Source organism: Phocoena phocoena, chromosome 7 (assembly GCF_963924675.1).
Source record: "Phocoena phocoena chromosome 7, mPhoPho1.1, whole genome shotgun sequence".
NCBI classification, from domain to species: domain Eukaryota; kingdom Metazoa; phylum Chordata; class Mammalia; order Artiodactyla; family Phocoenidae; genus Phocoena; species Phocoena phocoena.
In genome coordinates this window covers 821161-839093 of record NC_089225.1, presented here as the reverse complement: position 1 = coordinate 839093, position 17933 = coordinate 821161, and the positions used below count along the sequence as shown (strand labels likewise).

At 61.2% G+C, this 17933-nt stretch overlaps 1 protein-coding gene across 1 annotated transcript; it reads left to right on the top strand.

Annotated features, from left to right (window-relative positions):
- Positions 1-1302: 1302 nt before the first annotated feature.
- On the top strand, positions 1303-6102 carry INHBB (inhibin subunit beta B). The gene is made up of 2 exons (XM_065880788.1): positions 1303-2483; positions 4915-6102. Exons 1-2 carry the CDS (start codon positions 2036-2038, stop codon positions 5688-5690), a joined length of 1224 nt encoding a protein of 407 aa, XP_065736860.1. The 5' UTR covers positions 1303-2035; the 3' UTR covers positions 5691-6102.
- Positions 6103-17933: the final 11831 nt, after the last annotated feature.

Sequence of the window (17933 nt, the reverse complement as noted above, 5' to 3'; positions counted from 1 at the left end):
GGGCTGGAATGTGAAGACGGTCCTGCAAAGCTGGCCGTGGCTGAGCCTCGACTGGGACCCGGGTCTGTCTGAAGCCAAGGTTTGCCAGTTGCGGGGTGGTGGCGGCAGTGGTGCTGGAGACCTCGCTAGCCGGCAGGAGTTCGGAGGCCTGTTGGCGACGAGGCCGGTGCCCCCAGCAATCGAGGAGTTCCTCGGGGCGCGCCGCCGGCATAGGCTGCGGCCGGCCAGGCCCTTCCGGCCCACGGGGCCCACGCCTCGCCCAGTGCGCCGGCGGCCCGGGGCGCTCGGCTCGGGCACTGCAGCCCGGGAGCGACATCCACTGGCAGAGTCAGCCCGCGGCGCCCGAGGCCGACTCGCCCCGCCTCGCCGCGGCCCCTGAGGGAGCACCCCAGGCAGGCCCGGGGCCGCTGCGGCGGCGAGAGGTGCCTCTCCCGGGCGCGGAGGGCGGCGGCCGGGCCGGGGGCAGGGTCTGCGCGGCCGCGGGGAAGAGGAGAGCGCCGGGACCCTGGGCTGGGAGCCCGTCGGTGCCGCCAACCGCCCAGCTGGGCGGGGGTCCGGGGCGCCCACGTGGTGAGAAAGTTTCGGGACCGCAGAAGTGGCCCGGCCTCGCGGGGGGTAGGGGGGAGGGGAGAGGGCCCGCTCGCCCCTCCTTCTCGCGAAGGCAGAGGAAGGGAGCGGAGGGAAAGCGGGGGTGGGCGGGGGGAGCGGGCAGCACCGACCTGAACAGATTCCGCCTCCCCCTCCCCCAGCCCCCCCCCCCGCCCCCGGGAAGCGGAGCGGGGAGACGCGGACAGTCTCCTCCCGCACGGCCAGGACGAAACTCCCCCCCCCTTTTATTTTTCTGCCAACGTCTATCTCAACGCGCGCGCACATACGGAGATTGTGCGGCTTTTTTTCCCCCTTGGGAGAAAAAACGAGGAGAGTAAAAGAAGAGAGCAAAGCGAAGAACTCCTCCTTGTTGGGTCCGCACTCTGTCGCGGCCGATCGGGCGCGGGGACGCGGCCGCCACCCGCCTGCTCTCTCCCGGCCCTGCGGCGTGTGAGCCAGCGAGGACGCCCGCGCCGGGGACGCAGCGAGACTTTTAGGCGCTCGAGCCCGCATCGCCGCCGCCGCGCAGCCAGAAGAGACCGGGGCGAAGTGGGCCCCGCCGCCCCCTCGCCTACCTCGCCCGGCGCCCCGCGCCCCGCCGGCCCGCGCAGGCGGGCGGAGGGAGGCAGGCGGCGAGGAGGCGGGCGGAGCAGAGGCCCCGGCGGAGCGCGCAGCGGCCGGCCCGCCCGCCCGCCGGTGGATGCGGCGCCCGGGGAGCCTGGAGACAACTTTGCCGTGTGACGCGCAGGGAGGACTGCAGGGCCCGCGGCCCGGGGCTCCGCGCCGCCTCTGAGCGGGCCCGTGCTCCCCGGCGCTCCAGGCACCGCGCTCGCTCCGCTCCGCCGCCCGCTCGCCGGCCCGCGGCGAGGACGACCCGCCCGTCGCCGCCGCCGGCGGCCCTTCCTCGGCGCGAGGTTGAGGCGCTCAGGTGCGAGCGCGGGGCCCCGCCGCAGCGCCCGCCGCAGCGCCGCGCCAAGCCGCGGCAGGCTCCGCTCCGGGGGCCCGGGCGCCTTCGTCTCCGTCTCGGCCAAGTTGCGTCGACCGGCCCTTTCGCCACCTTACCCGCCCGGCGACCGAGCCGCCGCTGCCGCCGCTTTCGCTTCACCCGAGCGGGGGCTGCGGGGCCCCGACGCGGAGAGGATGGGAAGAAGGCTGCGGATGCCGAGGCGCCCCGAGACGCCCGTGCGCCAGTGACCCTCCGGCCCCCGCCTAGCCCCGCGCGTCTCTTCGGCACCCGCGGAGCCCCTTCCCCGCAGCGCGGGAACCCCCGCGGCCCGGCCGGCCCCCTCCCCCTGTGAGCCGGCGGCGGCCCTCCCGGCGGGCGGGCGGAGGCCCGGGCGGGCGCGGGCGGGGGCGGGGCGGGGCGGCGCGCCGGGAGCCCGGAGCCCGGCCCTGCGCTCGGCTCGGCTCGCCTCGCGGCGGGCGCCCTCGTCGCCAGCGGCGCACCATGGACGGGCTGCCCGGTCGGGCGCTGGGGGCTGCCTGCCTTTTGCTGCTGGCGGCCGGCTGGCTGGGGCCCGAGGCCTGGGGCTCGCCCACGCCCCCGCCGTCGCCCGCCGCGCCGCCGCCGCCCCTGCCGCCCGGAGCTCCCGGCGGCTCGCAGGACACCTGCACGTCGTGCGGCGGCTTCCGGCGGCCCGAAGAGCTGGGCCGGGTGGACGGCGACTTCCTGGAGGCGGTGAAGCGGCACATCTTGAACCGCCTGCAGATGCGGGGCCGGCCCAACATCACACACACCGTGCCCAAGGCCGCCATGGTCACGGCCCTGCGGAAGCTGCACGCGGGCAAGGTGCGCGAGGACGGCCGGGTGGAGATACCGCACCTCGACGGCCACGCCAGCCCGGGCGCCGACGGCCAGGAGCGCGTCTCCGAGATCATCAGCTTCGCGGAGACAGGTGGGTCGGCCCCGCGAGCGGCCCTCGCTCCCCCCTCCACCCCCTTCCCGCCGGCTCTGGCCGCCGCCGCCGCCGCTGCAGCCGCAGCCAGCGCGCCCTGGGGGGAACCCGGACTCCCGGCCCAGCCCGCTCGCCTCGGGCCCTGTGCGCTCCGTCCCGGTCGTCGTCCTCTTCCCGCGGGCAGCAACCCCTTCCCGCTGCCCTACCCCCGCCGCGGAGTGCTCTGCTTTCCACCCCTGCTCTCCGAAACGGGCCCCAGCGCCTCCGGGTGCGCGCCCCCCTCCCGGCCAATGCGTGCGGCCCTGGCTCCGCGGGCATTCGCTCGGTGATGGCTTAATGTTTTTGTTTCCCACGATCGGAGTGTAGGCTGAGCAGTGTGGATGGAGATGTGTGTGCTTGTTGATATCCGTGGGCCGGAGGAGTGTGTGTGTGTGCCTGTGTGTGTGAGTGTGCCTGCGTGAGAGGCCCCTGGGGCCGCTTCCATCGCCGGGTGGTGTGGGCTTGCCAGGATTGCTGAAGCCTCGCTGGGAAGAGCTAGGCAACCTCTCTTCCGATTGTGTGGGCACTGGAATCGGGCGGAAGGCAGGCTTCTCAACAGGTCCCATCATTTACGCAGAGAAAGACAGTGGCAGCGGCTCCGGGGCAGCCCCGTGCCTTTCGGCTCGCCTGGCAGCGGCAGCAGCTCCTTGGCCTTAGAGCCAGTAGAGTTCGTAGTTAACAAAGGGTCGGAGTCCTTTCTGGAATTTTCCCCCGCCCCTGGATTGTAAATTTCTACCACTGTCTAAATGTAAAAATCAAGCAAGGAAAAATACCTTTCCAACTTTAAAAGGAGTAAAATGTGCTCGTGCTGAAATACTACAACTGCTTTCGGCTCCGCTGTCCTTTTCAGGACTTGAATGAGCCCGGTGGCTTTTGTGCCTGGAGCTCAGCCCCATTTGTGCCCAGGGGACTTCGGAGAAGGTTGCAGGGGGAAGCCCTGGGCAGGGTGGGGTGGGCAGGGAGCCTTGGGGGGGTTGGTGGCAATTGTGTCCCCAGGCTGCAAATGCCCTCCCCCCCACCCAAGGCAGCGGGCAGACTGTGCTGGTGCCTCCTGGGGATGAAAAGGGATGAAAAGTTTTGCATGGCCTGGTGTGGAGCAAAGCAGAGACAAGCAGGGCTGGTTTGTGCTTAGAAAGAAACACGTTGCCGTTTTAGCTGTCGGACAGTCAGGGGAAGCTGGACATGCAATTAGAGAGCTTGGATTAAACGGTGCTTTGGGGCCCTGAGTAGAAATGTGATTCTGGAAGGTCGAGGAGGCCTTTTGGTCCCGGTGGCACAAAATGACAGCGGGGGCTGTTATATTTCTGGTCCGTTTCACGGAGCCAGCTCTTTGACTTATAAATAACAGATTCAGGTCACAGGCAGCTCGTCCAAGACCAGCTTTTAAGGCTGCACTTTCCCCCATTTCAAAGTCAGATGTCTGTTATTAGAGGAGCCAGGCGGGGCCTGAGGAGGGGGCTGGGAGGGGGGCAGTGGTAGGAGGTTTGATAAAACCAGTGGAGGCCACACAGTTGCCTTATTTGTTCTTCCTGCAAAAAAAAAAAAAAAAAATGTAGAGATTGTCAGAGAGAAGGGTCACTGAAATGTAGGATGAGAGAGGAGTCCTCTTGGTTGGCATGGCCTCACTTCTGCTTGAGCTAAATTATTGAGAAAACTAACAAGCCAGTTCTCCTTATCCATGGAGATTTTGAACGTGCCATTCACGGGGAGCCAGGGTCTCGTTAAAGGGGGGGGCCTCAAGTTTCAGGGCCCAGTGTCCTGTCCCTTGAAGCTACTCGGAAACGAGGGCTGCACTTTGCAGCCTGCAACCCACACGTTCCTGTGTCAGAAATCTAAGCAGAGCTGGCTTGTTTGCAGTGGAGGTTCCACTGGGGGTTGGATCAGATCATGCTTAGGTAAACACTGCAAAGAGGCAGTAGGTGGCTCAGCTGGATTTTGCAATGCCCTAAGTTAACCGAAAAAAAAAGAACCCAAACTCTGCTAGAACAACCCACCCCCAAATCCTCAGCGAGATCCTGGTTTTGTTTTTCGGATTTCACAGATCCCCGTAACAACTTGTTAAGATCTTGGCCTCCTGACAAGTTCCTCTGTTGAGCTTTGAGTTCTGACAGCCTGTCTCCTGGGAACCCTGGCCTGGGAGAGGTGAGGCCGGGTTTTCTAGGCCCGGACCCTCCGACTCCAACCTGGTCCAGGTTTCTCGATGGGAAATGATTTTCTCCGCCTCTGCCGGGTTACCGTCAGGGGCCCGGGCCCCGGGAGAGGTATTTGTGGGCAGGACCGGCCAGCTGCGTGGCCAGTGCAAAGCCCAGCATCACGGGAAACAGAGTCCCTGTTTCCCGGCGCCTCACGTTCTCCTTGATCTAACTTGGGCTGCTCTCCCGCTTCTCCGCAGATGGCCTGGCCTCCTCCCGGGTCCGCCTGTACTTCTTCATCTCCAACGAGGGCAACCAGAACCTGTTCGTGGTGCAGGCCAGCCTATGGCTCTACCTGAAGCTGCTGCCCTACGTGCTGGAGAAGGGTGGCCGGCGGAAGGTGCGGGTCAAGGTGTACTTCCGGGAGCAGGGCCCCGGCGAGCGCTGGGCCGCGGTGGAGAAGCGCGTGGACCTCAAGCGCAGCGGCTGGCACACCTTCCCGCTCACCGAGCCCATCCAGGCCCTGTTCGCGCGGGGCGAGCGGCGGCTCAGCCTGGACGTGCAGTGCGACGGCTGCCGGGAGCTGGCCGTGGCGCCCGTGTTCGTGCACCCGGGCGAGGAGGCGCACCGGCCCTTCGTGGTGGTGCAGGCGCGGTTGGGCGACAGCCGGCACCGCATCCGCAAGCGGGGCCTGGAGTGCGACGGCCGGACCAACCTGTGCTGCCGGCAGCAGTTCTTCATCGACTTCCGCCTCATCGGCTGGAACGACTGGATCATTGCGCCCACCGGCTACTACGGGAACTACTGCGAGGGCAGCTGCCCGGCCTACCTGGCGGGGGTGCCCGGCTCGGCCTCGTCCTTCCACACGGCCGTGGTGAACCAGTACCGCATGCGGGGGCTGAACCCGGGCACCGTGAACTCCTGCTGCATCCCCACCAAGCTGAGCACCATGTCCATGCTCTACTTCGACGACGAGTACAACATCGTCAAGCGCGACGTGCCGAACATGATCGTGGAGGAGTGCGGCTGCGCCTGAGGGCGGGGCTCAGACGGTCCTGCGGCGGGGGGCACGCCGTGCGCGGCCGGGGGGCCGTGGTGGTGCCGCTGGGCTGCCCGGGAGGTGCCCGGGGGAGGCCTGAGATATTTTCCTACTTCTTCATCCAGCCATCAGTCAAAAGCGGAGGGAGAACCCTCCACGGACACGGCAGACTCGACAGTGCGCACGTGGACGCGCACAGCCGGTGGCACCCTGCCACCCACACAGCAGCCTCCGCGATAGCAGCGAACGGATGCGGTGACAAAGGGCAGCTCAGCCCCGAACGGCTGTCACCCGGAGAGTGGGGTGAGCAGCCACCATCCCCACCAGCTGGCCTGGCCACTCTGAATCGCGCCTTCCGAGCACGCAGAAGAGCACAAAGACAGAGACACAGAGAGAGAGAGGGAGGGAGCCCCGCAGAAGAGCAGCAGAGGCGGAGGTGGGGAGCGGGCCGCGGGCGATGGCCGCGTGTCCCCTGTCGCCTGTGCAGGGCCCGCCGTGCCGCGGCATCTCTTGGCTCCAACGCGTGGGCTTCGTTCCCCCGCCTGGGATCCTTCCTGCTGCGGCACCAGGGCAGCCCCCATCCTTTCCCACCCTTGGAGAGGGAAGGAGGCCCAGAAAGGACATCACCTGCCAGAGACGGTGGGGCTGTGGCAGTGACCGTTTGACTGTTGCTTGGGTCCCTGCCTTGACTTCTGTGTGTGTGTATGTGTGTGTGTGTGTGTGTGTGTGTTTTGGGGGTGGGGAGGGAGGGAGAGGAGAAGGGTCTTAATTTGATGCTTTAACTGATCACTAGCAGTTGAATGGTCATTCGTTCCGGTTGTACAATTGAAAAGGGACTTTCCTACCAGGTCTGACCTTTTAAGTTAAAATCTGAATTGTTCCAAGTGGAAAGAAAAACGTTGCAATCTGCCCTTCCCTGGGGAGATTCCTCTAGGACTGGTTGGGGAGGAGTGGAAATGACTCTTAGGCAGGTGGGGGTGAGCTCTTAGGAGGAGGGAACGGTGGGGTGCAGGCGTTCTGGAAATGCTGGGGGGGCGCCCCCTCAGCAGGGGGCGAGGGAGCACAGCAGTTTACCTGGTCTTGGGGAAACGGGGGAGGCTTTCAGCTGTTTTGCAGAAGTGGCCCACGTGGGCCCCGGCCACCAGCGCTGGCCACAGATGTGGCCCCCGCCTGCTCGCCCGCCCGCCTGCCCCTCCTAGCACTTGCACACCCGCCTGAACGCACACGATACAGCCCTTGCTTATCCGCGTGTGTCCTGAAGTGGCCCTTGGTGGAGCATGGAGCTCGCTCGCCCCCAGAGGTCCAAGTGCCACGTGAGCTATGCAATTTAAAGGGTTGACCCACACTAGATGAAACTGGACTCGTACGACTCTTTTTATATTTTTTATACTTGAAATGAAATCCTTTGCTTCTTTTTTAAGCGAATGATTGCTTTTAATGTTTGCACTGATTTAGTTGCATGATTAGTCAGAAACTGCCATTTGAAAAAGAAGTTATTTTTATAGCAGCAAAAAAGAAAATACAGTTAAATGTATTATACATAATTTTGGAACCAAAGAGGCCAACAGATCAGTTTTAATTTTTATTAGATGGTGAGGCCATCTTATATGAGGTGGACGTTCTGAACAATCCCTTGAGTGGCCTGCCAGTGTTTCAGGGTATAAATGGATTTTGTTTATTCAGTTTGATGTGTCTTTTCTATCCTTACACACCCAGAAGGTAGAGTAAAAAAGACGATGGTAGGATGCAGGTGTGTATCCTTAAATCCCCATCTTTGTGTTTATTTAATGAAGCTCCCCTTAGGTTCTGTTTCATAATAATTTAAAACCAAACAATTTTCCCGTAGACTTGCTGTTAAAGTATTTTACATTTGTGTACAGTTCAAGAAAATAAAAGATGGAGTGCCACGGGCTTCCTGCCTTGTGTGGTGTCTGGGGTGGTGGGCTCTGGGCTCGAGGGGGCAGCTGCGGGGGGAGGGTGAGTCCCGGTGTACGGCTTTGATGCCAGTCGCCTCCCTGGGCAGCTCCCGGCATTCTCTGAGTCTTTGCCATGAGCTCGGATGTCAGGCAGAGAGTCTAGGAAAAGTGGCAGGAGATCCAAATGGAGGACAATTAGCAAATTCATGAATTACACATTTGTTTACTCTTCTAGTCCCGAGACTAATCACGTTGCACCAAGGCCGCGTCTAGTACCGTTTGAAAGTGCCGGTTAAGCCCCTTCCCTGGGAGCAAATGTGAAACCCGGGAGGTTGAAGCCCACCTGACCCCATGCCCATCCCCATTTACTAACAAGAGGCGACTGCGACCCGGAAGAGGTTACCGTCTTGGGATGGAAGCCAGAAATAAGGCCCTGGGGATGCCAGGTGTCCTCTCCTGTAGGGATTTTAACTGGCAGTAGGTGGTGGTGGTGTTAGTAGTGACACCGGCCCAACCGCGGTTGCAGGGATGCCCGGAGATACCCAGCGGATGCTGTTGTCAGGCCGCCCTTGTATCATCACGCCTTTGTGGGAAATGGCGTTTCCCAGAGTTTGGAATCTGAGGCTCAGAGAGGTTCAGGGCTTACCTGAGGTCACGGAGACTGGACAGGCACCCTGGGCGTTCGAGTCCAGGTGCCACGGCTGGTCCACCTGTTCCCCTGGCAGGACCGCAGGGCTGAGGCCTTGCTTCATCAGAGGCCCTACGGGGACAGAGGGGCTACAGCGTGTGGTTTGGGGGTCACACATGGTCTTCCCAGAAATCTCAGGACATTTGAACAAGTGGGACCTTAGGGGTTATCTAACCCCATTAAGCCAACAACTGGGAAACTGAGGGAGCTCTGGGCAGCTGGAGGGCCACCTCGATTCACATGGCCAGCTAGTGGCAGGATGGCAGCCTCTGGCCTCTGTCTTTTTCTAGTCTTTGCCCGGCCAAGAGAGCTGCTGCCCTGCCAGGCTTTCGTCTGAGGGGTGCATTTGTTCATCTGTGATGTCTCGAGATGGTATAAAAGTTAACGGGGGCAAAGAAGAAAATTTCGCAAAGACAGGCCTGGCCTGGACGTGTTAGGGTATAAAAGCCACCATCCAGCTGTCCCCGGCCCAGGAAGTTTTGCCGCAGTCACCAGGGTGCCTCTGCTCTTTCGACGTTGAGCATCTCCGGACGCCCTCCTGGTTCACAGGGTGGCCCACGGGTCCTGCGGGGGGCCCCAGGAATGGCCTGGGATTCCGAGGTTGGAGGCCAGCGGCCGGCAGACGTGGTCCCCGAGTGGCGCCCTGCTGCCCTGTGCTGGTCTGTGCCTTGAGGGTTCAGCCCCGCAGCTGCCCCCCGCCGGGGCGATGGCGGGTGGCACTTGCTGTCCCCCTGAAGACAGGCTATATCCCTGCCCCAGGGCTGGGCCTCTTCCCCCGCAGGGCCGTGCGGCTTCCTCCCTGTGCTTCTGCGGTCCTTGCCTCTCTGTTCTTTCCTCCCGGTGGCTTTTCCCCACATTCTCTCCCTCCCCCTCTTCCCAGGGGCCCTGGCCTAGGGTCCCACCTCTCCCCAGAGGTGCCCCTGGAGCCTCCACTGCAGCCCAGAGAGTGAGCCTCCTGTGCTGCCCACCTCCCCCCTGGCCCAGGCCTTCCTGCTGTCCTCCCCTCTGTCCCTCTCTTCCTTCTTCAGGCCACCAGGCCATTAGCCTCTCACAGGGCCAGTGCGTCAGGCCGGGCCAGCCAGAGCCAGAGCAGCCAGCCCCACCCGCCTCAGCTATTTCCACGCTCCGGATTCGCCCTTGGCTGACCTTCAGACGTGCCTCGAGCCCTCAGCGACCCAGTGGAGTCTGAGGCTGGGGTCGGGGCGGGGGCGGAGAGGACCCCCCACTCTTTCCTCTCGTCGCTTCTCCCCATTTCCCAGATGGGCAGACGGAGGGTCCAGGAAGCAGGGCCTCCAGGGGTGTCCTGCATCTGCTTCCTCTCCCAGCCTCCTTGGGCGTGATGCCGTGGCCGCCCGGCGGCGGGGCTGGGGATCCCTGCTGCAGTTCCAGGCGAGGGCTGCTGCACCGGGCCGGACCCCTGGCCCACCTGGAGCTTGCGCTGGCCCCGCACCATACCCTCGGCAAAGCCCTGTGGGAACTCTTGCTGGGGACCCCCAAGGGGCCTGGCAGGCTCCCCTCCTGGGCCTCCTGAGAGGGCGGGAGGGGGCGGGGAGGCCACAGGCTGTCGCCAAGCCACGGAGACGGCTGCAGGCTGGGGAAAGTGTGCCTTTGCAGGCAAAGAAGCCGAAACAAAACACCCTGCCAGTGGCCAGAGGCCCCGGTCGCTGGGCTTTCAGTGGGATGTTTGGAGCAAGTGGCAGATTACCTGCGGGCTTTGCCGGAGGGCCGGGCCTGCGGTCTGCGAGGCCTGGGGTGAGCCGTGCTTGGGCGCCGGGCCGGGCCGCGTGGGGGTGGGGATGGGCTGCGGGTGAGGCTGCGTGACGTGCGGCTCTGCGCCTGGAGGTGCGTCTGCCTGTCTGCTGAGCCGTGGAGGGTGTGAGGCTGTCTGTGTCCGTGGCCGTGCGCGGTGGGCTGCGCGTGAGTTTGCCCGGGTCTGAGGTTGTGTGGCTGAGCGAGTGTGAGACCCTGTGGGGTGTGAGACTGTGATTGTGGGGTGCGGTTGCTCGGTTGTCTGTGTGTATGTCTTGCCATTTTCATTTTCTTCCTTGTCAAAAAATGATGCCCTTGGCCAGTTATACACGGTGGTGGGGTTCGTTATATTTTTAAATCTGGGCTAGATCACCCTCCTGCCAGACAGGTGCTGGGAGCAGGCGTGGGTGCAGGCACCATTTCTGTGGCCCGCGTGTTTGCCCTCAGTGTGTTTTCACAGCCCCGCTGCCCTGCCCTGGCCGTTCAGTGCCGGGTGGGGGGGCGTCACTGTGGTGTCCCTGCAGCCCCAAAGCCGGAGCACTTTGGAAGTAGAATGGGGACTTCCCTGGTGGTGCAGTGGTTAAGAATCCGCCTGCCAGTGCTGGGGACACGGGTTCGAGCCCTCGTTGGGGAAGATCCCACGTGCTGCGGAGCAACTGAACTCTTGCGCCACAACTACTGAGCCTGCGTGCCGCAACTACTGAGCCCGCGTGCCGCGACTACTGAAGCCTGTGCGCCTAGAGCCTGTGCTCCGCAACAAGAGAAGCCACCGCAATGAGAAGCCTGTGCACTGCAACCAAGAGTAGCCCCCGCTCGCCGCAACTAGAGAAAGCCCACGTGCAGCAACAAAGACCCAATGCAGCCAAAAAATAAATAAATTTATATTAAAAAAAAAGTAGAATGGCACTATCTGGTCAGTCCTTTAGTCATTCAACAAACATTTCCTGGGTGCTTGCTCTTATTTAGGCATCATCTCAGTTTAGTCCTCACAACAGCCCAGGGCTGGATGGGGAATAGGTATCATTATCCCCATCTTATGGATGAGAAAGTTAAGTTTGAGAAAGCCATGCACTGAGGTTGGAACAGCTCATAAGTGGCAGAGCTGAGATTTGCTTCCAAGAGTTGTTTCCACAATCACTCATAGCCACTGGGTTGCCCAGGAGGAGGGGGGCGGGGGGCCCGTGGCTGTTCTGGGGCCTCCCTGGGGGAGAGGAGAGGCTGGGGCTGAGGGTCTTCTTGGCTTTCAGTTGGGAGGGGGCCACCCACTCGTTCATGCCAGGCCTGCTGCCTGGGACACCCGGAGAGCCATGGCATCTGAAATTTGAACGGTTCCTCTCTGGCTGTGGGGACAGCCCCATGCCCTTCCTGGCCAGATGTGAGGAGTTTGGCTGTTGGGCCCCTTGGGGGTGGAAGAGGCGGCCTGGAGTGTGGGCTCAGAGCCACCTGCCCCCACCATCCCCCTGCCAGGTTTTGTGATCCTGGCCTAACCTCTCAGTTGCCTCATCATTAAAATGGGGACCGCGACAGTGCCCACCACGGGGCCCAAAGTGCAGGCGGTGCCGTGTGCATTAAGGTGCTTGGAACAGGCCAGGCTCCGATGGGTGTGGGTTCGTTGTTGCTGTTTTCTGTGTGTCAGGAGTGGTGCTTGATGCCCTTCCCGAGCCCCTCCCTTCCGCCCAGAAGCCCTCCCCGGAGCACACTCTTTCCTTCTCATTCAACGAGAACTTACTGCCAGCAAATGCACTGCTTCCTTACAGCCTCCCTGCTGGGCAGCTGACGTGTGCCCATTTTACTGATGCGGAAGTTGAGGTTCAGGGAAGTGGAGTGTCTTGCTCAAGGCCTCACAGCTATTCAGGGGAGAGGCTGTGTCTGTGCCTTCCAAATGTGTGCCCTCTCCCTTCAGTGTTCTCTAGAGAACCTCAGGGCCCTGAGCCCCAGGGAACTGGGGGCTGCGGAGGGGCTGCTGTTGGCTCTGTCCTGGAGAGGCCCTGGAAGTGGGATGCGGGGCAGCGCAAGGTACTTTGCAGCCCTTGTCTGGAATGAGGGATGTGGGGGCCTGGGTCTGCACAGCCGTTACCGCAGGGCCTTTGTGGGGAGCACAAATCAGGTCCCCGGGTCCCCAGCTGGCTGCGCTCAGGCTGGGTTCTTCTGGCCCCTGTAGGCATGTGTGCGTGCATGTGTGCGCGTGCGCGTGTGTGTGTGTGAGTGTGAGAATCTGGATGAAGTCTCCACCCCTGAGGGAGCTCTGGGCCTTGTGGGGAGAGCGCTGGGCCTCCCTGAGCCTGCATCCTGGCTTCTCGGCCTCTGGGGAAGGCTCTCACTGGCTTGAGGCTGTCCGGCTCTGGGACGGAGCTTTAGGGCGATTTCACTCCTAATGGAGCTAAGTTACTGACACTGTCCACACTGGCAGATGAGGCTCCCAGGGGCCGCCTCTCACCCCCTGGGCCCCAGCACTACTCTGGCAGGTGAGCGGCTCTGAGGCAGCTTCCTAACTTCGCTGCCATGGGAGGGGCTCCGAGGACCACCTGGGCCCCTTCGAGGCCTCCTCCTTCCCACAGGGGGTTGAGCAGCCCCCTCAGCACAAACAGCACAAGGGGCCTTGGCCCGGCGGCCCTGCAGCCACTCCCCGACGGCCCGAGGCAGCCTGCGGGTGCAGCTTTACCCCTGGGGGTCTTAGGTAAGTCCTGCTTTGGGGGCCGGCAGGGCTGGTGCTGCCTGGGCCCTGCCAGGTGGCCACAGGCTGGTCCTTTCAGCTGTTTGGTGGTGGCAGCTGCAGGCCAGCACTGCAGTTGGGGGAATCACAGATCTTCTTCCAAAAGACACCCGTGACCTTCTCCAGCTCCTCCCAGGTAGTATCAGGAAAACTTGGCCAAGTCTGTCGCTCCCGTATAGAACCCATCCACGGCCCTGCAGCTTCGGGAAGAAGTCTGCTGGACGATGGGCCCACCAGGACCCCAGGCCTGGCTGCCCCCTTCCCGCGGAGCCCCCAGGTCTCTCCATGCCCCCGGTGCTGGGGCTGCGGTTCCCATCCAGAGCCCACCGCCCGCCTCAGGGCCTCCCAGACGCCCTTCCTCGGCTGGAACACGTGTCCTCCTCCTCTTTGCTTGGCTGCTTGTGCGTCGCCCTCAGCGCTCCGGAGGAGCCCCGACTCCCAGGCCGCCGATCGGGTGCGCGCCTGCCTCCGTACGAGGCTGCTGACCTGGACTATAGGGTACCCGGGGTCTGCGCCGTTTACCCCACCAGCACCTGAGCCTGGGGCCAGGGGAGCGCTCCACACACAGTTGTGACATGAGTGAAGGGACGGCGGTCTCGGGGTGACCCCCCCCTCACCAACTTCCCTGATGGAACAACTGAGGCTGGAGGGGCCACAGGACCAGGGAGAGGCTCAGCCCTGGCGAGGACCAGATGCTGGCTCTCCTGACCACCGCTTGTTACAGTTCTCCCTTTAGCGGGTTCAGGCAAAAGCATCTTCCAAAGCCTGTCATTTGCCCTGAGTAGTTCAGTAGTTCAGGCTGAGCCTCGTTCGGGAGCTGCGGCTGCTGCTGCTGTGGGCAATGGCACTGCCAGCCCGAGGAGCAGCCCGGAGCCCGGGGTCCCAAAAAGTGTCACGCTGGCGTCCCAGTTCGTCCCTGGGACGCGTGGCCCCCGGAGCGGGCAGCCCCTCCTGCCCTGGTCGTCCACTCTGTGAGAGTGCGGTTTGCCACCCGAGGGTGAATCACAGAAGCTCAGCTTCAATGAATCAGTCACCGAGACAGGAATCGGTTGATGGGGGCCCCCCCGGGGACGACTGGCATGTCAATGAGTGTCGGTCATCTCAGCAGCAATCACTGGTGCTCCTACCGCCGGGAAGGAGTGCAAACTACGCAGTCCTGAGTCGGCTCTGCGGGCCCGTCCACCACCCAGCACCGTCTGCTCCCTCCCTGGAGGGTCTGAGTGGGGCCTGGGGAGGGTCCTCTGTGCTATTTCAGTGCAGAAAAGTGCCGGGGACGAAGACCTGGGCCCTGGCCCCAGGAGCGGACTGGAAGCTCCACGAGGACAAGGGCCCGCCCCCGCCCCCGCCAGCTGCTTGGGCCACGCTGTCTCCCCAGCGCTGGGAACGGTATCTGGCACGCAGCAGGTGCTCAATAAAGACTTGCTGACGGGTGGCCTTATCTGGGCCCTGCCACTCCGTTGTGCGATCTCGGACAAGCCTTTTGCTGTCTCTAGCCTGTATTTTTCTCATTTGAAATGGGATTGGACTAGATGGTCGTTCATTCATCCATTTCTCTGACTTCATTTCGTAAATGCCTGCATAGGAGCCAGCATCCCAGCTCTAGCGTCTCTTTGAGGACTGCCACCTGCAGCCCCCATGGGTCCCTGCTGTGACCAGCGGCTGTCCCATCAAAGAGGCAGGGCCGCTGGAGGGGCGGGGGGCCTGAGCTGGCTTGCTGTCAACCTCTGCACCACTTACAGAATGATTCTAGGTCCTTTGGTGCCTCTAGCCGTGGCGGGGGACAGAATGGTGGCTTTGCACAGCGCTCCACCTCTCCTGAGCTCCAAGCTGGGCTGGGCCCCCAACCCCTGTCTGTCCAGAGTGGGCAGGGGAGATGGCTGGTCGGCGTTGGCAAGGCCAGTGGTCTCTCCCCCGGGGGCGAACTCTGGGTGAAAGTCAAGAAAGGAAGCTCCTGTTCTGTCTTCTGGGAGTCATGGGAAGGCAGGCCCTTGGGGCTTTAGTGTTCTGGGGGGTACGGGTGGGGAGCCGTGGCTGAAAGCTGGTTAGATCATAGGACCGTGGAGAAGACCACCCAGCCTCTCGCTCTGCAGAGGGGAACCAAGGGGCAGAGATGGACTGACTTCCTGGAGGCCCCACGGCGAATGGAGCTCAGCTTCGTAACCCCGACACTCGCCCAGCGGTTGCTCTGTGCACGGGGCGATGGGGTCCGTCCTAAGCGGAGTCTGAACCACCGAGATGTGACCCTCAGCCGGCACTATAATATATATGAGCGTGCGCACAGCACCCAAGGGCAGGAGGTCGGGCCGTGGGCTCACAGAGAGCCCTGCGTTCTGGAGGACGCGGTCCCGTCCAGTCTGGGTGGTCCCAGAGCACCTTGCTACAGGGTCCGCCCTGAGCCCGGGGCTCTCTGCTCCTGTGGCTTCCCGAGAGGGCACACAGGCCAGGGCAGGTGGAGAGTTAAGAGCTTGGCAGGCAGACTCCGGCTTTCCAGACTCCAGCTCTACCCTGCCCCAGCTGGGTGCCCTTGGGGTGGTTACTTAACCTCTCTGTGTCTCCGTTTCCTTATCATACAATGGGGCTAGAAACAGTATTTACCTCACAGGCTTGTGTGGATTAAATGAGATAATAATCATCACAGGGAATTGCCTGAAGGTCCAGGGGTTACGACTCCCCACTTGCACTGCAGGGGGCACGGGTTCCATCCCTGGTGGGGAACCAAGATCCCACAAACCAGCCAGCACAGCCAAAAAAAGAGAAATAATCACAACGCCTACCGCTGATGGAGTGTTATTTAATGATGTTCCAGAACTCTCCTAGCCCTTGACATATTTTCAACGAACAACACAACTCTTGAGTTATTATCATTTCAATTCCACAGACGATGAAACTCAAGTGCAGAGGGCAGAAGTGACTTGCCCAAGGTCACATGGGGTGACACGGAGGACCTGGCATGAACTTTCAGGACCAGGACACTGTGGCCTGGCCTGTGGGGTCTGATCCTTGGTGGCCTGGTGACCCCGGCCGCCGGGGAACAGAGTGAATCTCCGGCCTGAGGAATTGGAAGTCGAGGCTGGAACTCAGGGCCACTGGGGTGGACATAATCTTCCTTCCAGGCTGAAGTTGAAACTGGGCTCTGGAGGTGAATTAGAAAAGAGTGAAGGGATCCTCACGGAATCATTTGCCCAGAGTTCACACACTCATATAGCTCATTCTTTATTTACAAATGTAAGCCTTTAGCAGAGGCCCAAGAATTCGCACTGCTGTCAACGGGAGATGCATAGCCAGGCGTGGGTTGGTGACTAATGCCAGCGGACACCAGGCCACTACCTGCTTTGCTCACTGGTGAAGCTGTTTCACCGTGGAACCGGGACACAGGGGCTAGAGGGGGTGCCTGGGCCTAACCCTAGCCCTAACCCTAACCCTAGCCCTAACCCTAACCCTAACCCTAACCCTAACCCTAACCCTAACCCTAACCCTAGCCCTAACCCTAACCCTAACCCTAACCCTAGCCCTAACCCTAACCCTAACCCTAGCCCTAACCCTAACCCTAACCCTAACCCTAGCCCTAACCCTCGGGGCGCCAGGCTGAAGGGAACTGGTGGAGCATACTGCCCTTGTCCACAGAGCAGGACCCTGTGTCCTCTCAGTGCCACTGCCATCAATTTCAGAGCAGAGTTTGGTAAACCACAGCCAGGGGCCAAATCTGCCAGCTCAGAACGGTTTTTTCATTTTTACGTGGTTGCAAACAAATCAGCGGAAGAAAAATACTGCATGTCATGACGATTATATGAAATTCAAATTCAATGCCTAATAAATAAAGGTTATATATTAGTTGTGGCAGAGACCTGTATGGCCTGCAAACCCTAGAATGCTGAACCTGACCTTTTATAGAAAAGGTTTGCTGACCATCCTTGGCTGGGCAGATGTCCCAGGAGGCCATTGTACCCCCCCCACTCCACCCTCCCTCTGGAGCCCCTCCTGGTGGCCACCCCGCCCCCAGGTCCCTCCTAGTGCTAATGGGGGCAGAGGTGGACACGTGACCCCAGCCAATCCCAGTCGGCTGAATGTTGACACCCATTATGAGGGATGTCTCTCCTGGACATTTAGAGCATAAGGCCCTGGGAGGCCAAGGGTGCATTGTGGTCCCTCAGAGCCCGAGTAACACCCAGTGCAGGGCAGGACTAAATAAATGATGGGAGCAGGGTGGCATCACCTCACACCCGTTAGGATGGCTACTGTCAAAACCCCCAGAAGATAACAAGTGTCGGCGAGAATGTGGAGACACTGGAACCCTTGTGCGCCGTTGCTGGGAATGTACAATGGTGTAGCCACTGTGGAAAACAGTGTGGAAGGTCCCCCCAAAACTAAAAATAGGCCCAGCAACTCTACATCCGGGTATATACCCAACAGAAGAAAGCAGGGTCTCAGAGAGATAACTGGACACTCGGGTTCGCAGCAGCATTATTCACAATAGCTAAAAGGTGGAAGCACCCCGAGTGCCCATCACCAGAGGAATGGAGAAACATTATGGTGCTTACAGATGAGGGAATATGTTTCAGCTTTAAAGAGGAAGGATAGTCTGACACCTGCTACAACGGGGATGAACCCTGAGGACATTATTTGAAGTGAAAAAGCCAGTCACGAAAGACAAATACTGGGTGATTCTACCTACATGAGGCACTTGGAGGGGTCCCATTCACAGAGACAGAAAGCAGAAGGGTGGGTGCCAGGGGCTGGGGAAATGGGACGATGGGGAGTTTAATGGGGACAGAGCTTCATTTTTGCAAGATGAGAACGTTCTGGAGATGGATGGTGGTGATGGTTGCACAATTATATGAACGTACTTCTTGTCACCAAACTGTACATTTGAAAATAGGAGAGATGATACATTTTCTGTTTTACGTATTTTACCACGATTAGGAATTTTAAAAACCCAACAACTTAGCAACAGAAGTGTCTTCCCCCAGGGGCAGGCCTGCTTCCGGCCTTCCTGGCAACAGACGTCAATGTTTTCTAGCCCCACTGACCTCGCCTCCCCCCCCCTCCCCGTCAAGGGGCCAGACGCTCAAGGCTGACTCTGTCTTGGCTTTCCCCACCTGTGACGTCTTTCCCTGAGTGAGCAGGTGTGTGGACCTGCCCCTTCAGGTTCTAGGCCTCACCTGGAGCAGACTCGA